The sequence below is a fragment of the Bufo gargarizans genome, chromosome 5 (genome assembly GCF_014858855.1).
Source record: "Bufo gargarizans isolate SCDJY-AF-19 chromosome 5, ASM1485885v1, whole genome shotgun sequence".
Taxonomy (NCBI): domain Eukaryota; kingdom Metazoa; phylum Chordata; class Amphibia; order Anura; family Bufonidae; genus Bufo; species Bufo gargarizans.
The window spans coordinates 360,268,626-360,296,031 of record NC_058084.1 but is presented as its reverse complement, the minus strand read 5'-3'; the positions used below and the strand labels follow the sequence as shown (position 1 = coordinate 360,296,031).

General features: G+C 47.5%; 1 protein-coding gene across 2 annotated transcripts in view; it reads left to right on the top strand.

Annotated features, from left to right (window-relative positions):
- Positions 1-3,673: 3,673 nt before the first annotated feature.
- Positions 3,674-27,406, top strand: part of SGO1 (shugoshin 1) — a 37,692-nt gene continuing 13,959 nt past the window's right edge. For both annotated transcript variants that reach the window (XM_044293634.1, XM_044293633.1), the window contains exons 1-6: positions 3,674-3,773; positions 6,509-6,674; positions 6,756-6,952; positions 8,192-8,296; positions 8,483-8,544; positions 9,887-9,990. In XM_044293634.1, the coding sequence (XP_044149569.1) occupies positions 6,533-6,674; positions 6,756-6,952; positions 8,192-8,296; positions 8,483-8,544; positions 9,887-9,990 (610 nt within the window). In that variant the 5' untranslated portion in view covers positions 3,674-3,773; positions 6,509-6,532. The remainder of the gene's footprint in view (positions 3,774-6,508; positions 6,675-6,755; positions 6,953-8,191; positions 8,297-8,482; positions 8,545-9,886; positions 9,991-27,406) is intronic.

Here is a 27,406-nt window from a genome sequence, read left to right as displayed (position 1 = left end):
GTCTGGAAGCCTGCCCAGCTGCCCTAGTGCCCTCTCACCCCCTCCTCCATCACACACATGATCTTCTTGGACATGGATGGACCCCCCCCCCCCCCTAATAATTCATTAGGTCCATTAGGTTAACTTAGGTTATTACTTGACTTGTTTCCATCCATAAGGCAAGGGGCTGGGTGGGCTGGCAAGAGAGGTGTTAATAACAATAAGTGATGGATCATGGTCTGGAGGATCATCATGGCCCTGGATAATGCAAAGCTGTTTTCTGGATTATCCCACAGGGCTATGATCCTCCATCACTTATTGTTATTAACCCCTCCCTTGCCAGCCCCATTTAGCTGTGTGTTCGGCTGCAGTCAGAACACACAGCTAAATGGGGCTGGCAAGGGAGGGGTTAATAACAATAAGTGATGAAGGATCATGGCCCTGTGGGATAATCCAGAAAACAGCTTTGCATTTTACCCCCGAGCAAAGGCCAAGCAACATTATCCAGGGTCATGATGATCCTCCATGATCCATCACTTATTATTAACCCCTCCCTTGCCAGCCCACCCAGCCCCATTTAGCTGTGTGCTGCTTAGAAAAAAAAAAAATAGTGCATATTGTGTTTGGGATCCATTTAACAAGTTTGAGTTCCCCCCATAAAAGTGTGTCTTTCACAGATCCCCCCCATAAAAGTGTGTCATCCACAGATCCCCCCATAAAAGTGTGTCATCCACAGATCCCCCCATAAAAGTGTGTCATCCACAGATCCCCCCATAAGTGTGTCATCCACAGATCCCCCCCATAAAAGTGTGTCATCCACAGATCCCCCCCATAAGTGTGTCATCCACAGATCCCCCCATAAAAGTGTGTCATCCACAGATCCCCCCCATAAAAGTGCGTCATCCACAGATCCCCCCCATAAAAGTGTGTCATCCACAGATCCCCCCATAAAAGTGTGTCATCCACAGATCCCCCCCATAAAAGTGTGTCATCCACAGATCCCCCATAAAAGTGTGTCATCCACAGATCCCCCCCCCCATAAAAGTGTGTCATCCACAGATCCCCCCCATAAAAGTGTGTCATCCACAGATCCCCCCCATAAAAGTGTCATCCACAGATCCCCCCCATAAGTGTGTCATCCACAGATCCCCCCCATGAAAGTGTGTCATCCACAGATCCCCCCATAAAAGTGTGTCATCCACAGATCCCCCCATAAGTGTGTCATCCACAGATCCCCCCATAAAAGTGTGTCATCCACAGATCCCCCCCATAAAAGTGTGTCATCCACAGATCCCCCCCATAAGTGTGTCATCCACAGATCCCCCCATAAAAGTGTGTCATCCACAGATCCCCCCCCATAAAAGTGTGTCATCCACAGATCCCCCCATAAAAGTGTCATCCACAGATCGCCCCTATAAAAGTGTCATCCACAGATCCCCCCATAAAAGTGTGTCATCCACAGATCCCCCCCCATAAAAGTGTATCATCCACAGATCCCCCCCATAAAAGTGTGTCATCCACAGATCCCCCCTATAAAAGTGTGTCATCCACAGATCCCCCCATAAAAGTGTGTCATCCACAGATCCCCCCCATAAAAGTGTGTCATCCACAAATCCCCCCCCCCGAACGGATCCGTACGGCCCTAATGCATTCTGAGTGGATGCGGATCCGCTCAGAATGCATCACTCTGGCAGCGTTTGTCCTCTGCTCCGCTCAGCAGGCGGACACCCGAACGTAAACCTTGTGTTTTTTCTTAAATGTGCCAGGGGAAGATTGCTAGGGCAGATTAGAACAGGTAGTGTAGTTAGTGTTAGTGGAGGGTCCTGCTTTAAAGAGTCTACCTTGTCGTGGTAGCAGGCTTCATATTATTTGGTTAAAAAATAATTCCTAATTATCACTTTTTACTTTCTTTGTAGTTGTAAAAAAAAAATATGAAATTGGGGGTGGAGGGGGGCCGGGAGGCGGAGTCAGGAAAGATTCTAAAGGGGCGGGGTAGGAGGGGGGCCCAGGCCTTGAGCTGTGTAAGGGGCCCCAAAATTTCTGATGGCAGCCCTGGGGCCAGGTGAGAGCAGGAGTCAAACTCCAGGCCCTGTCTGTCATCTAAGGAAAGGACGAGCTACATGGACCCAGCGAGGGACAGTTGGTGCACCAAGGAGCTATAGGCTGCACTCAGTGCTCCGAATAGCTCATTAGCATATAGGAACAATCCATTTTTTCTACTGAATGCAGAACAGAAATGGATTAGCATAAGAAAGGTCCGGTTTAATCGACTATTCAAAACCTACCGGCCACCATGAATGCAATGGTCTGATACGCGAAAACCTGCTGACAGACTCCATTGAAATAGTAAAAAGACGATCTTCCAGACGGCACTTGAGACTCTAGCAAATTGCTTGGTAAATAACGTGAATAGAATGGTCTGCCGACTCCCTAGTAAAGAGAACTTTACTTACTAGATCCTGCAGCAAAAATGTTTGCAACTTGTCTACCACCCAAAAACGAGGGGTTACCGCTGGCACCCACTTTACAGTTGGCAAAGGAGTGCCTCCCTACTTTTGATATATATATATATATATATATATATATATTAAACAAAATATTTAATAAAATAAATAAATATAAACCTGTGAATAGTTAGTTATATACCAGTGATGGCGAACCTTTTAGAGACCGAGTGCCCAAAACTGTGACCACATACCCACTTATTTATCGCAAAGTGCCGACACGGCAATTTAACCTAAATACTAATATAATATATCTTTCATGTCCTTTATCATTTATCTATAATAGATAACTAGCCTACATTTAATGCGCTGCCTGTGCTGTTTATAGTGTGTCCTGGGGGTGATGAATGGCAGGAAACGTCTAAAGCATATTGCTATGCCATAGACTTTTTCCAGGGTGTGGGTGCCCACATAGAGGGCTCTGAGTGCCGCCTCTGGCACCCGTGCCATAGGTTTGCCATCACTGTTATATACAGTTACTCCAAAAGAAAAATAGATTCCAGCTCCTCATAAAAGGTAAGATTTATTAGCTTCGGATTAAAAACAGACATCATCAAGGTAGAAAAAAATATATGCAATTCACAGTGACGCGTTTCGGGCTCCTTAAAGGGGTTGTCCAAGTGTATAGAAGCGATCCGTACCATTGAAATAAATGCTCACTGCTGCAGAGGCGACGGCGAGAAGGTAAACAGTGAGGAGGAGGCAGCGCTGGCACGGCAGGCGCCTTCTCTTCAATCAGCTCATCGGCGGGGGTGTCGGACCCCCGTCGATCTTATATTGATGACCTATCCTATGAGGATAGGTCATCAATAAATATAACTTGGACAACCCCTTTAATTGCTGCCCTAAACGCGTCACTGTGAATTGCATATATTTTTCTCTACCTTGATGATGTCTGGTTTTTAATCTGAAGCTACTAAATATTACTTTTTAAGAGGAGCTGGAATCTATTTTTCTTTTGGAGTAACTGTATATAACTAACTGTATATAACCACACAGTTTATTGAAAACACTGCAGACTCACCAGCTACAGTTAGTTATATACACCGTTTCAAACGACAGCAGTGGTTCTGTGCCCACAACAAATATGGCGCCAGGCCGTATCCGCAGTAATAACTTCCGGCTTAGAGGGTCATACTCGCTCTGATCACGTGGTACACGCTATTCAGCGAATCCTAGTGCGCGGCGCACACGTTTGAACTGACGTCTTTTCTCCCTGGGCTGTGTGTTGTGTTCCCTCCTACAGGCCAGGCAGGAGCGCTGGGTGACATCGGCGTCCACACCGGACAGGTAACCCCTGGACTGACCGAGGGGAGGACGGAGCGGTGCGGGTGCAGCGTCTGTTACTCCCGGTATCTGCACCACAGCCCGTACCTGGCAGAGTTTGCTGAGAGTTGTAGTCTCCAGCCTCTTGTGTAATGGATTGTATTCTGGCCACAAGAGGCTTGGCATATACGGCGGCGCCCTGTGCCCATCTCTATGCCAATCTGATGCCCTTCTAGGTGCTGGCCTAATCCCAAACTGTCTGTGATCTGTTCTCCAGGCTGATGTCTGACTATATTTGTTCCATAGCAAGATGTTGTATGGGGCAGCGCAGGCTGGCATAGGTGCATGCCCAGGCTGTAGGTGGCACCTTGTGCCGGAGGTTGTTGTAGCAGTAACTGGTGTGTGGTGGGCACAGTGGTACAGGCGAGTCTGTTGTGGAGTTACTACTGTGCTGGCCGGTAGTCTGCGCGTCCAAGCTGTAGTTCAATCAGTCGCTGTTTCTCCGTTCAGCGCACGTAACTCAGGGGTGGGACGAGCAGATAGCAGGAGACCTACACATAACAGATGCTGCACTATACTGCTCGTATACAAGGAGAGCCCCTCATGGGTGTGGTAGTCAGAGCAGTGCCCTGGTAGGATCACATTATAGTCCGAACGGGAAAAGAAGCGCCCACATCCGGTTGGGCCCCGTGAGGAAGAGCCCACAGCAAGCGGCATAGATGGTGGGTATGAGGGAGCAAGGCAGGGTAAGTGCTGTGGAGAAGAGCTTAGGCTACTTTCACACTAGCGTTGTTTAAATCCGGCGTTCAATTCCGACACGAACTGCCTGCCGGATCCGTTTTCGCACGTTTTTTCCGGATTACATTTGAATCCTGATCAGGATTTTGATCACAATGAAAAAATGCATTGGAAAAAACGGATCCGCCATTTATGGACTTTAACTTTTTATTCACATTTTTCGGGTTTAACCTGCAAAAGCCGGATCCGTTTTGACTGAACACACGGCGCCTGATCCGGCGTTAATGCGAGTCAATGGGAAAAAGACCGGATCCGGCGTTCAGTCAAGTGTTCAGGATTTTTGGCCGGAGGTAAAAATACTGCATGCTACGGTTTTCTGAAAAGCCTGATCAGTCAAAAAGACTGAACTGAAGACATCCTGATGCATCCTGAGAGACGGACTCTCCATTCAGAATGCATTAGGATTAGTGTTGAGCAAACTTTTGTTTTAAGTTCGGCGTCTAAAGTTCGGGTTTGGGTTATCGAAGAATCGCGTTATGGATTCGCGTTATGGACATGGTCCGTGGTAGCAGAATCCTTAATGCGATTTTTCGATAACCCGAACTTTAGGCGCCGAATTAAAACAAAAGTTCGCTCAACACTAATTAGGATAAAACTGATCAGTTCTTTTCCGGATTTGAGCCCCTAGGATGGAACTCGGCGCCGGAAAAGAAAAACGCTAGTGTGAAAGTACCCTAAGCTCTACAGGTTATCACCATACGGTAAGTAGAAAAAAACACCCAGAGAACCCCTTTAAAAGGGTTTTCCAAAACTTTAAAACTGATGACCCATCCTCATCAGTATTTGATCTGTGGGGAGGTCCAGCGTCCCTGCCGATCAACTGTTTGAGAAGACACTGGCGCTGCTGTGACCGCCGCCTTCTCTGTGCTCACCAAGCACAGCGCTGTACATTGTATAGGGGTTCTCTTGGTTTTAAAGGGGTTATCCCATCTTAGACAATAGGGGCATATCGCTTGGATATGTTCCCATTGTCTGATAGGTGCGGGTCCCACCGCTGGGACCCGCACTTACAAGGAGAACGGAGCAGAGAAAGTGGAGGAGGGCGCACTGCGCATGCGCAGCCGCCCTCCGTTGATTTCTATGGAGCCGCCGAAAATAGCCGAGCGCTGGCTCGGCTATTTCCGTCGGCCCCATAGAAATAAATGGGAGCGTTGGCCGCGCATGTGCGGTGCGCTCCCATTCACTTCAATGGGAGAGGCGGGGAGCTGTGCCTGGTGGTGGTCGGACCCTGGGAAACCCGGGGTCCTCCAGCCACAACTCTCCCCGACTCCGTTCTCGTTGTAGGTGCGGGTCCCAGAGGTGGGACCCGCACCTATCAGACAATGGGGGCATATCCTAGCGATATATACCCCCATTGTCTAAGATGGGGATAACCTCTTTAACTGGCACTGAAGGGGGACAGCCAGCAATGAATGGCATGGAGGGCTGATCTGATGGCACTGGGGGAACGGAGCTGAAGGCACTAGGGTGGGGGACAGCTGATGGCACTGGGTAGGGGGGAGCTGATGGCGGTAACTGATGCATTTGAGCTGATTGCACAGGGGGTAGCGAAGGGTGTTGGGGACTGATGGCAGGGGGTCGGATGAGTTTTTATAAAGAAAAACAGTCTATTAATTATTTTTCTCTTTTTAGAGTACTCGAGTAATCGTAAAAAAAAAATGATCGATAGAATACTCGATTGCTACAATAATTGTATACTGCGCCCACCATCTTCATACAGCTGATCGGTGTTGGTGCCGGATCCTGAGGATAGCTCATCAGTATTAAAAGCCCGGACAACCCCTTTGAGATAGCTGCAGGTCTTACTTTGGGGACCCTCACCTGTCAGACGTTTTTTTGGCATATCCTATGGAAAAGCTGTAAATGTCCAGATGGGACAACCCGTTTGGTTATGCTGGAAGGCGATGATTTGCGTTTCTTTTGAGAATTGTCTGATCGGGGATTTTTCCTTTCTGATGTAGCAGTGCACTTGAGCCTCTGAGAAGATGGTTCAAGAACGGTGTGTGAAGAAGAGCTTTCTAGACAGCCTGGAAGACATAAAGGAGCGCATGAAAGAGAAGCGAACAAAGAAGCTGGCAAAGGTGGCCACTGTCAGTAAGGCTTTATCCACCAAAGTCAAGATAATCAGTAAGAACTGTACCTTCCAGGGGGGAAGGGGGACACACGTGGTGAATGATGTTTTAATATTTTTATTTTTTGTCCGCCCAGACAACAGCTCTGTAACGGTGAAGAGTCTCCAGGCGAATAACAAATCCCTCGCCCTGGCTGTTGAAGCAGAAAAATGTAAGACCAGGCAGGCTCAGGATCTTATTCTTCATTTAAAGCGAGAGCACCAGAGGCTGATGTTTGAGAACTTTATTCTACGGAAGAAGCTGAACATGCAGCGAGAGAGTAATTCATCAGACGTGAGTGTGATAGTCGTCGTCTGCAGTATCGGGACTGTGTGTGCTCTGGTGGGTTTAACATGCAGCACATAAAATCATTGTTCGTGGCCAGAGGTCGCACTACTTTTTTATTCTGGAACTACTCCTTCCATTTTTGAGGCGTACGAACCTTGCAGTTATACAAATTCATAATACGTAGGCCTACACTTGTTCACATCTGCGTTGGAGACTCCGTTCAGGGCCTCTGTCACAGATTCAGTCAACAAGACCAGACAGAAAGCCTTGTGCGCAGGACTTTTTTGTCTGGTAAAAAGACAGAAACTGAACGGATCTAGTCATAGTCAATGGGGTCTGTTCAGCTCCGTTCCTCTGTTATGCGCCCTATCCAGAACTTGCGTTTTTTTTCCGTCGTTCTGCTCATCTAATGGAGTAGAACAGAAATAAATAGCGGTGGTGTGAACGAGCCATACGTGGTGGGTATTTATGCAAGGGCGCCATTATTAGTCTAAATAACATCTTTCCCTTCTGTTTGGCCCCCTTCAACATACAGTCCCATGTAAATTACATCATCCTCTCCAACTTAGTCTCATGTAAGTACTATTACTCCCCTCCCTCCAGGATAAGGTTAATAAGCTCCTGGGAGGAGTCTGGAGTGAATGCACAGCAAGCTATTATAGTTAAAGGGGTTCTGCAGTTTGTTTAAACTGATGATCTATCCTCTGGATAGATCATCAGCATCTGATCGGCGGGGTTCGACACCCGGGACCCCTGCTGATCAGCTGTTTGAGAAGGCAGCGGCGCTCCAGCAGTGCTGCGGCCTTCTCGCTGTTTACCGCTGGCCCAGTGACGTCACGACTTGTATTAACTGACCGGGGCTAAGCTCCATTCGAGTTAACGGAGCTTAGCCGCGCCCAGGCCAGTTGATACTAGTCGTGACGTCACTGTGGCCAGAGGTAAACAGTGAGAAGGCCACGGCACTGCTGGAGCACCGCTGCCTTCTCAAACCGCTAATTGGCGGGGGTCCCGAGTGTCGGACCCCCGCCGATCAGATGCTGATGATCTATCCAGAGGATAGATCATCAGTTTAAAAAAACTGCAGAACCCCTTTAAGTGATAAAGTCCAGTCCGGTATAGTGGACCTGAAGCCTGGGATTTGTGTCCTGGCTCCGCTATATGTGCTGTCTACACAATGAGCTAGCCAAATGTGAACTGCATGGTGATTTCCTGATGCCACACATTTTCTAATTTTCCTTTTCCTAGGCAAAATTGGCATCCTTGAAGGAAATAATTTCCAAAATCACTCACAATCTGGTGGAGACAGTGGACCTGCTTGGCCCTGCACATGCCTTGTGTTGCAGCGATGGAGTGAGTATGACCAAGTCCCTTAGCCGGACCCGTTTGCCGGAGTCCTGCTTCACGTAAAGCAAGTCGGCTGATGTAATAACTGGTTGTGAAAAGTGAAATGGTCTTGACTCCAGAAAATGAAGTTAAAAAAATATTTCTAACTATAAAACCAAACTTGATTTTGATAATTTATGGTCTTAATTTTAGATTCCGACAAGTACCCCAGCATCTGTGGAGGTGAAACGCACTACTCTGCCTTCTGAACCTTTGTGAGTTTGTTTACTTGATTTTCTATGCTAGAATGGACACTTCTTTAACTCCTTATTCATATAGAAAATATTTAAGCTTTTCATTTCGGCAGTAATATGACATTGCAAATTAAATGCAGCATTTTATGTTTCTGTAGCAGTCAACAGAAATGCTAAAACCTCCTATGTAGTTATGTAACCCACTGCTGCTTTAAGGGAAGGATGTTATCTGAAAGGTAATCCTCATCCTATTAGTAGATGTAGAATTGGGCTAACAATAGAACAGCTCTATTGTTTTCTTGACGGACCAGATGAAGATGGCCTCAGAGCAGCATTGTGTTGGATAGTGTAAGGAGTAGTACAGGAGGCTCTCTAGGTCACAGTGATGGTCTGACTGAAAAAGTTAAAGGGTTTGTCCGACCTCAAAAGCAAAATGAAATAATGGCCAGAATGGGTGTACAATAACATCTCTCTTGTTGCAATGCCAATTGTCCCATCTCCACCGCTTCTGGTCCCCCTGTAGACCGAAAGTGTGACGTCTCATCTGTCATTGCATTGAGCCATTCACTGGCCTGAGCAATCATGTGCCAGTTAGGGGACACATTAAGACCAGTGAATGGCTACACACTTGTGGCTTACAGGGGACCAGAAGCAGCAGGGGCAGGTCTGAAGGCGCTGAAGTCTTCTATCACACATGTAACTGAGCGTTACTATAGAGAGTCAGTCTTCAGTATTTTACTGAGTGCTGAAGACACCTGTGTGTAACAAGTCAGATAGGCACGGAGATGGGCAGTGATGGTTAGGACACATGTCCATAGTCGGGGTAGTGACGAGGTGGCTGGGAGCCTCTGTTACACACAGGCCTCCTCTGCAGACTGAAGACAGACTCTCCTTACCAATGCTGTTAGAGATTTGCTGAGGAGACCCTTTTTCTCCCTTTTTTTTTTTTTAATTATTTTTTTGTAGAAAGAAACCTTTCTTCAAAGTACATAAAAAAAAAAAAAAAAAAAAAAATCACCCTACACTGTATTAAAAGTAAACCAAAACAACAGTTAGTCTTGGGCTACTTTCACATTAACCGGAGGGTGAACGGCCTGCCGGATCCGTGCTGCCACTAGTGCACGTGACGCCGGAGGTCCGCCCCGGCCACATTGACTATAATGGGAGAAGGAACGGAGGTCCGGCGACAGCACAGCAAACGTGCCGAGAGGCGGCCGGAATAAAACTACGACATGTCGGCAGCACGGATCCGGCAGGCTGTTCTGCTGGAACAGCCCACTAAGGTGAAAGTAGCCTTAGGGTTTTTTTAAGAATAATCTTTTGTATTTATGTTGTTGCTTTTACGTTGTTCCTTCCATCACAGGGTACAGATGTCTGAGCCAGCCACGGATGCACAGAGGAATTTTAACCCTGTGTTACAGAGAGGATCAGTTCCTGGCAGAAGAAATCGTCTGGAAGAATCTAAAGGTTAGACATAGCCTTCATTTCCTATTTTAAAAACTGCCAGCTCATATAGGCTAACTCCTAGAGGAAAAGTTGGCCATCACTGTGGGTGACTTGGGAAATTAGGACCCAGAAACTTTCTAAATCCTCTTCCTGGGACGTTGAAATACAAAGTACAGTATATTAAAAAAAAATCTGATATTTTCTGACTAGTGATTAAAAGGGGGTTGTCTCACCAAAGGTTACCGGAATACAACTTTAAAGAGGTTAAGTAACGTAATTTTTGAAAAACTGCATTAACCACTTCAGCCCCGCTAGGTGAAACCCCCTTCATGACCAGAGCACTTTTTACACTTCGGCACTACACTCCTTTCACCGTTTATCGCTCGGTCATGCAACTTGCCACCCAAATGAATTTTACCTCCTTTTCTTCTCACTAATGGAGCTTTCATTTGGTGGTATTTTATTGCTACTGACATTTTTACTTTTTTTGTTATTAATCAAAATGTAACGATTTTTTTGCAAAAAAATGACATTTTTCACTTTCAGCTGTAAAATTTTGCAAAAAAAACGACATCCATATATAAATTTTTTGCCAAATTTATTGTTCTACATGTCTTTGATAAAAAAAAAATGTTTGGGCAAAAAAAAAAAATGGTTTGGGTAAAAGTTATAGCGTTTACAAACTATGGTACAAAAATGTGAATTTCCGCTTTTTGAAGCAGCTCTGACTTTCTGAGCACCTGTCATGATTCCTGAGGTTCTACAATGCCCAAACAGTAGAAAAAACCCACAAATGACCCCATTTTGGAAAGTAGACACCCTAAGGTATTCGCTGATGGGCATAGTGAGTTCATAGTTCATTTTTATTTTTTGTCACAAGTTAGCGGAAAATGATGATGATTTTTATTTTTTATTTTTTTCTTACAAAGTCTCATATTCCACTAACTTGCGACAAAAAATAAAAAATTCTAGGAACTCACCATGCCCCTCACAGAATACCTTGGGGTGTCTTCTTTCCAAAATGGGGTCACTTGTGGCGTAGTTATACTGCCCTGGCAATTTAGGGGCCCATATGTGTGAGAAGTACTTTGCAATCAAAATGTGTAAAAAATGACCGTTGAAATCCGAAAGGTGCACTTTGGAATATGTGCCCCTTTGCCCACCTTGGCATCAAAAAAGTGTCACACATCTGGTATCGCCGTACTCAGGAGAAGTTGGGGAATGTGTTTTGGGGTGTCATTTTACATATACCCATGCTGGGTGAGAGAAATATCTTGGCAAAAGACAACTTTTCCCATTTTTTTTATACAAAGTTGGCATTTGACCAAGATATTTATCTCACCCAGCATGGGTATATGTAAAATGACACCCCAAAACACATTCCCCAACTTCTCCTGAGTACGGCGATACCAGATGTGTCACACTTTTTTGCAGCCTAGATGCGCAAAGGTGCCCACATTCCTTTTAGGAGGGCATTTTTAGACATTTGGATCCCAGACTTCTTCTCACGCTTTAGGGCCCCTAAAAAGCCAGGGCAGTATAAATACCCCACATGTGACCCCACTTTGGAAAGAAGACACCCCAAGGTATCCAATGAGGGGCCTGGCAAGTTCCTAGAATTTTTTTTTTTTTTCGCATAAGTTACCGGAAATTGATTTTTTTTTTTTCGTTTTTTCTCACAAAGTCTCACTTTCCGCTAACTTAGCACAAAAATTTAAATCTTTCATGGACTCAATATGCCCCTCAGCAAATACCTTGGGGTGTCTTCTTTCCAAAATGGGGTCAGTTGTGGGGTGTTTGTACTGCCCTGGCATTTGAGGGTCTCCGCAATCATTACATGTATGGCCAGCATTAGGAGTTTCTGCTATTCTCCTTATATTGAGCATACAGGTAATGAGATTTTTTTTTTTTCCGTTCAGCCTCTGGGCTGAAAGAAAAAAATGAACGGCACAGATTTCTTCATTCGCATCGATCAATGTGGATGAAAAAATCTCTGCCCAAAAAAAAAAAATGGAGGGGAAAGGCGTCTGCCAGGACATAGGAGCTCCGCCCTACATCCATACCCACTTAGCTCGTATGCCCTGGCAAACCAGATATCTCCATTCGCATCAATCGATGTGGATGAATAAATCATTGCCGGGATTATTTTTTTTTATATATATATATATATATATATATATATATATATATATATATATATATATACAAAGTGTTTGCCAAAGCATAGGAACGCCGCCTCCTCCTCAGCTCGTATGCCTCGGCAAACGTATCTGTCACTGCAGAGGAGAAAATCCCGTCTTGCAGCGCCGCATACACCGACTTGCGTGTAATCTGACAGCAGCACAATGCTTCTGTCAGAATGCACATCGGTGCTGCAGCTAGTAGATCGGTTGGTCCACTTGGAAGGTAAAAAGACAAAAAAAGAGAAAAAAACAGGCCACAACGCAATAATTTTATTAACTTTGGAACAGAACATGTAACTTTAACTTTTTGAACTAAACATTAACGTGTTTGCTTACTGGTGTTTTTTTTTTTTTTTTTTTTTTTTTTTTTTTTTACCTTTATAGAACAAACCTCTTCTTCCGCATGGGTCAATGTGCAAAGCGCAAATCGCCCAAAGATGTGGCGAAGTGCGTTATGCACTTTGTCCCATGTGAAAGGAGACGTTTGCAGCAGCTGTGAGTGAATGGGCCCTAATAGCCCTGTGTGCCTATCCTGGTGAGATGATCCCTATGCTAATAGTGTACCTGTGAGTGGTACTTCCGGAAACACTCTCCAAAGCATAGGGCAGGGTGGTCAGGACAGTCAGGACAGAAATAGCGGGTGTCACGCCTTATTCCACTCCTGCTACAGACACGACATCTTTTTCGGGGTGGCGGTCGGTTTGAGGTACCAGGAACGACACTGGGGAAATGTCGCTCGTGTAGACAGCTAACTACACTGGTGGATGGGGCCACGGAACCTCCTGGATACAGGAGGTACTCGATGATCTCTTCCTGAAATTTGAGGAAGGATCCAGTTCTCCCAGCCTTACTGTAGAGAACAAAACTATTGTACAGAGCCAATTGAATTAAATATACAGACACCTTCTTATACCAGCGTCTGGTTCTGCGGGAAACTAAATACGGAGCCAACATCTGGTCATTGAAGTCCACCCCTCCCATGTGGAGGTTATAGTGGTGGACTGAGAGGGGCTTTTCAATGACACGGGTTGCTCGCTCAATTTGGATTGTCGTGTCTGCGTGAATGGAGGAGAGCATGTAAACGTCACGCTTGTCTCTCCATTTCACCGCGAGCAGTTCTTTGTTACACAGTGCGGCCCTCTGCCCCCTTGCAAGACGGGTGGTAACGAGCCGTTGGGGGAAGCCCGCGCGACTAGTTCGCGCGGTACCACAGGCGCCAATCCGTTCTAGAAACAAATGCCTAAAGAGGGCCACACTTGTGTAAAAATTGTCCACATAAAGATGGTACCCCTTGCCGAATAAGGGTGACACCAAGTCCCAAACTGTCTTCCCACTGCTCCCCAGGTAGTCAGGGCAACCGACCGGCTCCAGGGTCTGATCTTTTCCCTCATAGATCAGAAATTTGTGGGTATAGCCTGTGGCCCTTTCACAGAGCTTATACAATTTGACCCCATACCGGGCGCGCTTGCTTGGGATGTATTGTTTGAAGCCAAGGCGCCCGGTAAAATGTATTAGGGACTCGTCTATGCAGATGTTTTGCTCTGGGGTATAAATATCTGCAAATTTCAGGTTGAAATGGTCTATGAGGGGCTGAATTTTGTGGAGCCGGTCAAAAGCAGGGTGGCCCCTGGGACAGGAGGCGGTGTTATCACTAAAGTGCAGGAAACGCATGATGGTCTCAAATCGTGTCCTGGACATAGCAGCAGAGAACATGGGCATGTGATGAATCGGGTTCGTGGACCAATATGACCGCAATTCATGCTTTTTTGTCAGGCCCATGTTGAGGAGGAGGCCCAGAAAAGTTTTAATTTCGGAAACTTGGACTGGTTTCCACCGGAAAGACTGGGCATAAGAGCTTCCCGGGTTAGCGGTTATAAATTGTGTGGCATATCTGTTTGTTTCGGCCACAACTAAGTCTAAAAGCTCCGCAGTCAAGAACAGCTCAAAAAATCCCAGGGCCGAACCGATCTGAGCCGTCTCAACCCGAACTCCAGACTGGGCAGTGAAAGGGAAAACTACAGGTGCGGCTGAAGTTGGGGACTGCCAATCAGGGTTTGCCAGCACCTCTGGGATTCTAGGGGCTCTACGGGCACGTCTTTGCGGTGGCTGCGACGGGGTCACTACTGCACATGAAAAGAAGGAGCAGAGGAGCACAGCAGCCATATAACCCCATCATATTTACTAATATGTGGGGTTAAATGGCTGCTGATTGGATTTTTTTTTTACCCTAAAAAATGAATGCTATGTAAATGAGCCTCTAGGTGCTATGGGGGCGTCTTTTCAGCACCTAGAGGCTCCGTCTACTCACCATGTCTGCCGCCCAGCTCGTCCCTCCAGCCCGCTAATCTCCTCTAGATTGGCAGCCTCCATCACGGCCGAATTCTAGCGCCTGCGCCGTGTGCGTCTGTATTCAGCGCAGTGACTGTCAGATCGCTGCCTGCGCACCTCCACTGCGCCTCGTCTGTTCCTGGGAGCACTCTGACGTCATCGGCGCAGTGGAGATGCCGGAGCGGGGAGTGGTCTGACAGTCGCTGCACCTGCGCAGGCGCGAGAATTCGGCCGCGATGGAGGCTGTCAATCTAGAGGAGATGGGCGGGCTGGAGGGACGAGCTGGGCGGCAGACATGGTGAGTAGACGGAGCCTCTAGGTGCTGGAAAGACGCCCCCATAGCACCTAGAGGCTCATTTGCATAGCAATACATTTTTTTTTTTTTTTTTAGGGTAACCGCTGCAGAGGAAGGTATTACAATAGCATGGTTAGGTACAGCAGACACTAGCAGATCGCTAGTGTCTGACAGCTAATTAGGTCAAAATGTGGTGGTATAAACCCATTAAAGGGGTTCTGCAGTTTGTTTAAACTGATAATCTATCCTCTGGATAGATCATCAGCATCCGATTGCTGGGGGTCCAACACCCGGAACCCCCGCCGATCACCTGTTTGAGAAGGCAGCTGCGCTCCAGGAGCACCACAGTCTTATCACTGTATACCGCAAGCCCAGTGACTTCACGACTAGTATCAACTGGCCTGGGCGCGGCTAAGCTCCGTTAACTCGAATGGAGCTTAGCCCCGGTCAGTTAATACAAGTCGTGACGTCACTGGGCCAGCGGTAAACAGCGAGAAGGAGCTTAGCCCCCCCCCCAGGCCAGTGATACTAGTCGTGATGTCACTGGGCCTGCAGCAAACAGTGAGAAGGCCGCGGCGCTGGTGGAGCGCCGCTGCCTTCTCAAACAGCTGAACACTACTACTACTCTGTAATCAGCAGCACGCTAACACTCACTTTGTTTCCCAAGACATTTAGCTAGAGAACTGATAGGTCAAGCACGCTCAGTGTGTTGCTAACAAGGGCTCAGAACTACAGGTCGATGCCATGGTGATTTATGAGGAAACACAGTGGGTAGCAGAGGGTGAAACTACTTTTATAACTACTGAACGGCGAATTTGTGAAATTTACATTATATATATTTTTTTGCCATTTTTCAAGTGGTCTTAAACTTTTTTTTGATCAGGACTGTATCTGCCTGCCTGCCGCCGTTCCCTCATAATGACTTTTATAATATGCTAATGAACCTCTAGGTGCTACTGGGGCATTGCTGCAGCACCTAGAGCAGGCATCCTCAAACTGCGGCCCTCCAGCTGTTGCAAAACTACAACTCCCAACATGCCTGAACAGCCTACAGGTATCAGCCTACAGCAGGGCATTGTAGGAGTTGTAGTTTTACAACAGCTGGAGGGCTGCAGTTTCAGGATGCCTGACCTAGAGGCTCTGTCTTCTCACCTTTTGGCACGCCCATGTCCAGGTGATTGACGTCCTAGTTCTCCTCTGTGCCCGTAAAATCGCGCGCTGTCCACTTTAGTATTTGGCGCAGTGAGTGAAGGACGCTCTCCTGCTGCCGGCTTTACTCGCTGCACCTGCGTCGAATGCTAAACGGGACGGCGCAGGTGTGGGATTTTACGGGCACATAGGAGAACTAGGACGTCAATCAACTGGACATGGGCGTGCCAAAGGGTGAGAAGACGGCGCCTCTAGGTGCTACAGCAAGGGCAGATTTTACTAGAATAATTTTCAGGCACCATGTTGCATTTGTAGAGGCTCTGAGGTACCCCTACAGTGGACACCCCCTAAAAGTGATCCCACTTCAGAATCCCACCCCCCCCAAAGGAATTTTTAATGGGGTGTAGTGAGCACCTTGGCCCAACAGGCATTTCACAGAATTTAGAAAACCTTGGCGGCGAAAAGGCCCAAAGTTTTATTTTTACAATTGGTAACGGAAGAAGATCACCTCATACTTTGTTACCTATTTTCTCTTAATTATGACCACATCCCTTATGTGGTCATAAAGTGCTATATCGGCATACAGCAAGGCTCAGAAGGGAAGGAGCGCTATGTGCATTTGAGGCCTAGTTTGGTGATTTATACAGCATTGACTGACAATGTCTGAGGTAAAATAAAAAAGAAACCCCAAGAAATGACCTTATTGTAGAAACCAATGGGCGTAGTGAGCATTTTGACCCAACAGGTCTTTAGCAGAATTCATTCATAGCACTATATGCAGTGGGAAACTCAAGCTTGCTTATTATTAAACACCCTACATGGGGCCCTATTCTTTTGCCTTGGCATACAACGGGGCCCAGGAGTAAAAGAGCACCATGTGCATTTGAGGCCCAGTGGTGATTTACACACTGACAACTTTGTAGGCTCTGGGCTGAAATAATAAATGGAACCCCTGAAAACTGACCCTATATCGAAAACTACACCCTCAAGATATTTTTTAGGGGGTGTAGTGAGTATTTTGACCCACAGGTGTTTTGCAAAAAATTTACAAGCATGGGACTGTGCAAAATGAAAATTGCTAATTTTCAACACATATGGCAATTCAGAGCCCAATTAACTGTGCCCACTGTGTGCCATCTGAGAAATCATTCCCTTTAAATTGTTAGGTAAATTCTACTAGGTATGGAAATGTCATGTGGCAGTAAACTTCTGTTTGGGTATGCTGCAGAGTTCAGGAAAGACCAATATTTGACTTTTCCTGCGCATATTTTGGATTGCGGTATGGACCATGTTGCTACTCAACAGCAGTTCAACACTTTCTGACAACCATAGGTTTATTTTTTTTCTCTGAATGGAGCTGTTTTGAGACTTATTTTTTGCAGGATGAGTTGCCATCATCATTGGTTCTATTTTGGGGTATATACAACTGTTTGATCACTATCCTAGGATATGAGGACAAATGCTTTAATTGGTAAATATTCTGATAAAACGAAGTTGAATAAAATTATATTAGGGTATAGGCCACAATATAGTTTACAATATAGATTACAATATAAATTACAATATAGATTACAATATAAATTACAATATAGATTATAATATAGATTAATTTAGGACATTCACCAACAGTACTCTAAATTGTAAAAATAGCAGCAATATAAAGAACAAAGTGCATTGGTGACAGTGGAGGTGATAACGGTTAGTAATGATGTAGTCTATAGCTTCCGCAATAGTAATGTATCTTCTTGAGGGAAAATAAATAAACTCTGTTACTTTGTAGCATACACAGTATTGTGGATCCACCTGTGGAGAATAAAATAATTTGTAGCCAGCACAGTCCTAAAATAACCCTCGATGTATCCAAAGAGAGGGGGATTTAAAGTGCCGTCAGTAAAATCCTTCAATAAAATATTTGTTGGATACCAATAGCCTGTACATTGTGCAATTCGTAATCAAAGGATGTTTGTAAATATGTAATCGACAATAGGTGCACACTGTGTACCTAACCCGGCGGCGTCCCGCTAGCGATCAGGGTTTAGGTTAGAGTGGTGTGCCACCCTTGGCTGGATTACTATACCGGTTTTGTAGATAAGAACAGTCTTACCGGTATGTTGGATCTCTGGTCTTGACTGCGAATAAGTTCTTCTGTCCAGGAGAGGCTTGCTCAGGTTTGTATTTTCAGTTAGGGAGATATCGTCTTTACCGCGTTGGATGTTTGCTCCACGTGGGTTAGCTTATGCGAGCGGTGACGCTTTACTCCCTTCACCTTACGAGCTGGAGCTTCTCACTGGATTGTCGCGATATCCTTAGATAGGTCCGGAGATGTGGTGCACTCACATAGGTTCGGGGGTCTGACCAGACGCGTTTCGGGGTTGGGGTATCCCCTTCCAATAGATTTTCTCCAGAGAGGTGTAGAGAAGGGTTTAGCATGAAGTACGTTAAAAGTACAAGTGGCGGCCCTTAGTGTTTTGTTTGACTACAGATTAGCTTGTCATCCTTGGATTATTAGGTTCGGTAAGTCAGTATCCAGGAGTCTCCCTTCTAGGATGCTTAGGACGCCCCCTTGGGATCTCAGTCTGGTATTACAGGCAATGGTTAAACGCCCTTTCAAGCCTATAGATACCTTGCCAATCAAAATGCTGACTTTGAAATGTATCTTTTTCTAGTGGCCATTACCTCGGCTAGAAGGATAGGCGAGCTTCAAGCCCTCTCCATAAGTCCTCCATACACTATCATTCAGGAAGATAGAATTTGTCTTAGACCCAATCCAGCGTTTCTCCCAAAAGTAGTATTTGACTTCCATAAAGCCCAGGAGGTGATTCTCCCTTCTTTCTGTCTAGAGCCCAAAAATCAGAGGGAGGCGGAGTTTCACTGTTTGGATGTTGGGAAATGTGATTTAGAATATATGGAGGCTACTAAAGACTGAAGAAAATTGTCTTCGTTATTCGTTTTGTATTCCGGTCAGAACAAAGGGAAATCGGCTAGTAAGGGAACTTTAGCTAGAACAGGTTATTTCTCTAGCTTATCTTTCTATGCAGAAACCTGTTCCTTCCGGATGGTCGACCCATTGTACCTGAGCAGTTTCTACCTCATGGTCAGAAAAAGCAGAAGCCTCCATACAGGACATATGCAAAGCAGCAACTTGGTCTTCTACTTCAACGTTCTACAGGCACTATAGATTGAATCTCTCAGCGGTGTCTGATCTTTCTTTCGGGCGTAGGGTTCTTCAGGCTGTGGTCTCCCCCCTCCCCTCCGGGATATCTCCTGGTGCTGTCATAGGATGTAGGGATAAATGATAATTACCGTTAATTTGATTTTACGAAGTCCATGACAGCACCCTTCTAATTCCCCCCCACCCACCCTATTGCCTTCCTTTTCCTGTTTCCTAAACTATTGGTGATGGGTCTTAGTTTCTATTTTCGCAAGGTGTGCATAAAAAAAAAAGGAAATTTTACGCTAACCGAGGAAGAAGAGAAGGCTGGGTTGGCCCAAACAGAATGAATGGATCCAAGGTGGTGTCTCGTCTCTGGAAACTACTGAATGAGGGAGGGGCTCCTTTTAAAAAAAAATTTGATCAAACATAATTTTTATTGTTATATATTTTGTAAAAGATACAACAAGTAAGAGGTGTCTCCTTTTTCCCCTTAAGTTCTCATACATCATATAATATTTGACATAAATTGCATCAGTAGCAGTCAGATCATAAACAGATTATAAATATATCCAACATCTTATGACAACCATCAATGAATTGAAATCCGCTCCTCGGACACCTCCTAACATGGCTCCTTTTAATTTATACCTGTGGGTTTCCTGTCCTGGGAGGCGGATCCCCTCTCCTGGTGCTGTCATGGACTTTAATTTAATTACCGGTAAGTAATTATAATGTTTTTTATTTTTCTGGCAACAGTCTTGTTTGAGGACTTAGTGTCACATTTTTTGTGAGACAAGGTGACCAAAAAATAGGTATTTTGGGCTTTTTTTTTTTTTTTTTTTCCAACTATACCACCTTTTGGTGGTCTGATAATCTCTAGTGAATTACAATACATTGTGCATTGTAATGCATTGTCTGTCAGCTTTTACACTGGCAGAGTGCCTATGAGACCCAGCCTAGGGACTGGATCTCATAGGCTTTTGTAGGAGGCAAGCCTTGATCCCTGTAGAAGGCATCAGGCTGCCATACCAGCCATCAGGCCCCGTCACCGCAGTGCTGGGATCCGATGGGGTGGGGGATGGTGCCCGTGCCCTCCGCAATCCCAGTCAGCATTGACCGTGGCATATAAGGGGTTAATACGCCGGCATCTGTGTATCCACCGATGCTGGCGTATGCAGCACGGGTTCGGCTGTAAGGAGTGGGTGCAGCCCCTGCCTAATCAGAGCGCTGTACATGTACAGCGCTGGTCCTGAAATAGTGGTCCACAGCACTGTACATGTACAGCGCAGTTCACCAACTGGTTAATAATGAGCCCAGAACAGGCAGAAGAGTCATAGGGGTCTCTTCCTATATTTAAGTGCCCCACAGCATTTCTTTTGCACAGCAGGGTTCCCTGCCAGTTTTCCTTATTTAAGGGAAAAATAACTTGTTAAAGAGACAATCCCAGAAATGTTCTTGTCCTCCGCATTTGTAAGCAAGCTGGTATTCATATTATTTTACCTAACTTAGGCTACTTTCACACTAGCGGTTTTTGCAGATCCGTGATGGATCTGCAAAAACGCTTCCTTTACAATAATACAACCGCATGCATCAGTCATGAACGGATCCAGTTGTATTATATCTTCTATAGCCATGAACACCATTGAAAGTCATTGGGAGACGGATCCTTTATCTATTGTCAGAGGAAACTGATCCGTCCACATTGACTTACATTGTGTGTCAGAACGGATCCGTTTGGCTCAGTTTCGTCAGGCGGACAACAAAATGCTGCAGGCAGCGTTTTGGTGTCCGCCTCCAGAGCGGAATGGTGACTGAACGGAGGCAAACTGATGCATTCTGAGCGAATCCTTTTCCATTCAGAATGCATTAGGGCAAAACTGATCAGTTTTGGACCGATTGTGAGAGCCCTGAACGGATCTCGGAAACAGAAAGCCAGAACGCGAGTGTGAAAGTAGCCTCACATGTTGGATTGATTTTAGTCATGTATATTCTTCCATTACTTTCGCCAGTTTGTTACCCTCTGTGAAACTCACTAGATCCCATAGCATCTGCTGTGTGGACAGGAAGTCGTTTTTCTCTATTCATGCCTATGAGAGCCTTAATGTCAGTCTCGTAGGAATGAATAGAGGAACTGACTCTGTCTACACAGCAGATGCAGAAAGTCTCATTGGGTTCACATGATCTAACTGGCTCCACTTGAATGAGAGCTGAGCTGCAGTACCACGACACAGCCACCAGCTGCCCGACTCCGTCCATTTCATATTTTACATCGATCTGACATTAAGGGCCTAAGGATAGGTCATCAGTATCCAAGTCCTGAAAAAACTCTTATTACTTTACATCGTTTAGTATTGTCAGCCAAAAGTGATTATTTTACTGTGAAATGCCGAAGACCATGAATGAATGTATTACAGAGAATAGGACCCATGATTGACCCTCTGGTACCCTACTATTAACGCTGACCCAATCTGAGTACGTACTGTTAATCCCCCCCCCCCCCCCCCCCCCCCAAAATTGGATTTTTTGTACTCACCGTAAAATCCTTTTCTCGTAGTAGGCATTGGGGGACACAGCACCATGGGGACACAGCACCATGGGTATATGTCCAACTACCACTAGGAGGCACTAGACACAAAAAGTGTTGGCTCCTCCCAGGTGGGCTATACCCTCTCCACAGGCACGAGGCTATTCAGTTTGTACCAAAAGCAGTAGGAGAGAGAAGAAAGGCAAGGAACCAACAACTCCCGTACCGGGAAAGATCAAGAGACCAGCCCGGAGAAGCGGAAGAAAAAACATAGGGTGGGATCTGTGTCCCCCAATGCCTACTACGAGAAAAGGATTTTACGGTGAGTACAAAAAATCCAATTTTCTCGTGCATGGCATTGGGGGACACAGCACCATGGGACGTCCCAAAGCAGTCCCTGAGGGAGGGAAAAGAAGAGACGCGCCACCGGTTGGGCATACAGGTGCTGGAGAACCATGTGACCCAACGGGAAAAAACACGAGATGGGCAAGAGGTTCCATAACAAGGAAGAAACCTCAGAAGAAGCAGGGAAGACTGCCAGCACCCCAGGACAAATGACTGGAAGAAAATCCCAAATGCAAGAAGGTGGCAAAAGGAAACAGAGCGCAGCCAAGGGCTGGAGAAAAAATTAGGACAGCACCGCGTGGTGAAACTACCCAACGCTCTACATTGTCTCAGACCCAAAAAACCTGTGGCCATCCCCTGAAAGGCCAGGGGAGAAAAGAAACAGGGAAGCACTGAAAACCAAACGAGTGGGGGAAGCCATAGCAAGGCTCACATGTGAAGGGAGGGGAATCCCCTCACCGCAAGGCCAGGAAAGAAGCTAAGCGCCCCATGTAAAGGCGAAAACCCAAGGCTGCTAGAGGAAACCGCCAACCCTGGAGAAGGAGGGGGTTGTAGGTAAAAAAACAGGAAAAGAACGATAGCTCCTGCGTCCCCAAAAACAGGAGACGAGGCACAAGCCTCCGAAAACAAGATATCACCGTGAAGCGTAAGACCAGAGGAAACTCTTGGCATGTGAAGTATCATGGAAAAAAGAAGCCAGATACAGGCCAGGCAACCTCGGCAGGACACACTGGACTGAGAGACATGGGAGTAGAAGGAGAGCACTCCAAAAAACCTAAAGAGGAAAGGTCCTACAACAGGAGGAGGTCCCTCCCGAAGGAGACCATACGGTGGAACTGCAAACCGCAGCACTAAACCACTCAATACCAGGTACTTGACGTGGGAGAGTGGAAAAAAAGAGACACAAATCCAAAGAGGACCTCAAATGAACAGGGACTCCCGAAAGGAGTACCCAGTATGGGCTCACAGGAGCTGAACCACCAGAAGACAACGCAAGCCAGAATATCCAGGAAAGGCGAAAAGAAACCACCATAGGGGAAGGGGCATTGGCCATGGACAACTAGCCGTACCAAGAATATTGACCAGCAAACCTTAAACATTGTCCCAGAGAGGGCAAGTACAGCAGCTCGGGATGTACCACAAAACGACAGACATCCATATGCATAAGGAATGCAGAAGTCGCCATGAAAAAACCGGGGTAGCCTACATAGAAATGTAGAAACCAGCTGCGACCGGCATACAGAAAACTTCCAGGGGGGAGAAAGTACCAGACAGGTGCAGACGACGGCAAGGTCCAAGAGGACTGCCCCTTCGCCATGTAGCACAACTAAGCAGAAAATACAAGGGAATACCGAAAACACCCGGACCCAGAAGGAACTACGGGGCCCTGTCCGATACCAGAGCAAACAGCTGAAAAATCAGACAGGTGTGTGGCGCTCAGAGGTCCTGTCCTTGACCCGTCAGGGAGGACGTCTAGCAATGATAAAAGCCGTGGACCCAGAAGGATTCCGTGTGGCGGACATCCAGCGATGACAGAAAACCGCAACCGCGGCCGATGCCACCAGCTACGTGTCCAAACAAGGTAGAAGATCCAGTGGAGATCCTTGTACTTCACCAGGAATGGGCCGCTCAGCAATCAGGAAACAACGCGAGTACTCCCCTTTAACATGGGGTAACGCGGAGCACAGCATACCGTAGTACCGTAAAGAGAAGGCAAGAGCAACTACAGCACAAAGGCCAACAACCACCTGGCCACGAAGTAGGGAGCGTGGTTGAATGAGGACCACCCGCCGGATCAGACAGATCGGTCATATACTGGAGCTACCAGAAGTAGCAGTAGACCGACAAGGTGGGGGTTGGGCTGGCCCACACCTGCCAGACATGGTAACCATGCACATGCTGAACGAAGGGGGCCTGGTGCAGACAGTGCCTTGAGAGGTACAAGGAGACCAATGAGCGCGACAGTAAAGGAGTGGCAGATGTATGGAAGAACCAAATGGATGGAACCAACAACCGCAGCACAGATTAGAACTCGTGGGCAGAAAACACCCAGTAATACAGAAACTGTCTGAGCTACAGACCGCACCACAGGGCCCAGCGCTTGGGGTACTACAAACACACGCCTAAAATATGGGTAAAGTGGCTGCATGTTGCCAACTAAGGAGAGTGGAAACATAGCCACAGCATCTGGGAATGAGACAGCATTCGGAGGGTACAGGTACACAACCTGTAAAGTAGAAATATGGCCGTGTTAGAGGCTACATTTAAGATCGAAGCAATGTGGCCGCATGGTGCACCCTAGACCCAGAGAGGTGCAACAGCAACCGCGTTAAGAATGGAACCCAGTAGGGCCGCACGGTACCACAAAGAACAAGACAGGTGCACACCACAATCAGGTAGGTGCAATGGCAACAGAAACAGGGCCGCATAGTACACCCTAGAAGCCAGACAGTTTGAACGGCTGCAGCATCGGAGACGGTTCAGGGACTCTACCCATGAAGGGAGTAAGATGGCCGTTTGGTGCACACTATGATGAGGTAGGTGCAATGGCCACGGCAATTGGAGGAGGCCTCAATATCTCGTCCTGTAAGGAAAGAAAATGCCACATGGAACACCATAAAGCCGGACAGGAGGAACGGCTACCGCATCCGGAGATGGCTCAGGTACTCCACCTGTTAAGGGATCAAGGCGGCAGGGAACAGACAGGTAACTGAACCGGACAGGGGCAATTCTAAGGCAATTGAAAGTGGCCTCTACATTCCGCCCGTAGGGAGAAATGTTGCCGCATGGAACACAACAGAGCCCGCCAGGGGTATCGGCTACAGCACCGGAGATGGCGTAGGTACTCTACCTGTGAAGGGAGCAAATTGGCTGGGAACAGACAGGCGCAATTGCAGCGGCAATTAAAGGCAGCCTGTATCTCTCGCCAGGAAGGGAGAAATAGTGTCGCATGGAACACCATAGCGCCAGCCAGGGGAATCGGCTACAGCATCAGGAGATGGTGTAGGTACTCCACCTATGACAGGAGCAAAGTGGCTGGAAACAGACAGGTGCAATTGCAACGGCAATTGAAGCGGCCTGTATATCTCACCCGGAAGGGAGAAATAGTGCTGTATGGAACACCATAGAGCCAGCCAGGAGTAATGGCTTCTGTAGGTACACTACCTAAGCAAAGGGGCAAGGCGGCTGTACAAGTGCTCCTAACTCACCAGCCTACAGGAGGCGATAGCCGAGCTAACCGCTTGCCCAGAACAGGAACTCCCTGTAATGAGGCAGAGTGGCGAACACCAACACCAGGATGGGGACCCCACGGAAACACTCTCAAATGTGTAGAGGATAACCCCTGGTATAGGGGAACCAGGAAGGCTTGTCAGGGACAGCCTATGGCAGTGGTGCAGGAACCCCCCTGTTAAGGAGAAGGCGTACGTATCAGACACCGGGTAGGTGACACAGTATGCTAAACACGGGGACGGCTGCCTTACCTGTGCGGTTGAATACCTGTGCGGTCAGGGGAGCACCATCCGAAAATCCACTAGAGGTGATACCAACCCTGTTTAGGTAGGCGAGGTTCCTCTGTGCACGTAGTCTTGACCTCCCAGAGGGCTTCTATATGGAGGAAGACCGCCTGATGCTCTGTTCCGAGGGAATCGGTGCAGAGGTGTCCCCAGAGGCAACGGATGGGGTGACAGGAAGGATTCGTCACCAGCCTCAGGCCTGTCCTGGGGGGATCCGAGGATGCCGAGGAGGGGTGGGACCCCGTCGAGACCACCCGAGGGTGTACTGTGAGCTACCCCTCGCCGAACCCGGGTGCAGGTACCCCTAACTGAGCATGCCCCATCTGCAGGGAGGACCCTGGAGGGCAGAGGTGGCCGCAATTTGGGTTGGTAGCGTGCCAGCGACACTGCTAGGGAGAGTCGGCCAAGGTTCCCATGGCATTGACACGGAGGGACCCATTCATGGGGAACCGACACAAAAAGATTGTTCAGGGAAAACAATGGGATCTGGGAAGAGGTACTGCACACCAGCAGGGACAGGCTGACCACATGGCAGCCATCGTAGACAGCGGACGCACGTGAAAACACGTGGCGACCGAGGAGCTGTTGGGAGAAGAGATGCTCAAAAAGCAGCCAGCAGAGGCTGTCTATCCTGACCCGGACGCAGTGTTTCCCCCAAAGAGGTGCAGCAGCAGCTCGTTCCCTAAAAAGAGGTGGTCAGTAGGGCTGCAGGGGACATGAAGCAATCGAGGGGTTAACCACCCCCTCCAACAGAAAAAACACGTTAGCCCAGGAAAGGGAGAGGAGATAGCTCCTCCCGAGGGCCGGGCGGGTCTCAGAAAAGCCCGGGAAGCAAGGGGGAGGGGCCGGGAAGATTGCGGCCTAGCAGGCCCAAAAGCCGGGGCCTCGATTTATGAGGCGGCCGGGAATGGAGCAAGGGGGGCGGGGTGAACCGCGGCCGGCAGAGGGCCCACTGGACCATAAAAATAGGTGAGTAGGGTAGGGGGGGAGAAGCGACACCTGGGGATAGGCAGAGCAGGGCAAACGGAGCACCTGGGAGCCGGGGACAGGCCATAGAAGATGAGGCCTAGTCCCGGCAGAAGCCGGGGACTAAAGTAGTGGGGAAGCCAGGGAGAGACTGTGTGGCCAGGGAGGAGAGAAAAGACCAACCGAGGGGGAAAAGAAGGGAGGAAAAACCATGAATATAAACCCCCCCAGGAGGGGGGGGGTTGGCTAGGAGGAAAGAAGAGGCACCCCAGGACCCCCAGCTAAGGTGGATCCCATCCCCTGGCCACAGAAGGGAACCTAACCCTGGGGCAGGGACACAGGGACAGGGGAGTATACTCACCATCCGATATACTCACCATCCGATGTCTTCGGGCGCAGCACGGTCACCCCTTCGGCAGACTCAACACGGGAACCGTGGGAATGCCGGCAAGCCACTGCGGATGCAGTCCGTGGGGACTGGGTGACCGGCGATGGTACCGAAGTACGCGCCCGCAGGGGGGGGCAACTAAAGTGGAACACGATGGAGCCCCAGCCTGCAGCAGGTATAACGGTGGAAAAAACCGACCTGCGGAAGAGAGAAAAAAAGAAAAAAGAATAAAAATAAACAGCAGAACCTGCAAAAAAGCAGGACAGGTCTGCCTCCTACGGACACTAGACTAAAACTGAATAGCCTCGTGCCTGTGGAGAGGGTATAGCCCACCTGGGAGGAGCCAACACTTTTTGTGTCTAGTGCCTCCTAGTGGTAGTTGGACATATACCCATGGTGCTGTGTCCCCATGGTGCTGTGTCCCCCAATGCCATGCACGAGAAATACATTTTCTGTAAACTTTATATTACTTTAGTTGTATTTAAGACTTAAAGGGGTTATCCAGGAGTAAGACAGACCTCCCAGGGTGGAGCTCGTGTCTATTACTCCTGGGCCGGCTCTTTCTCTCCCTGTCATGCTGAGAACAACAT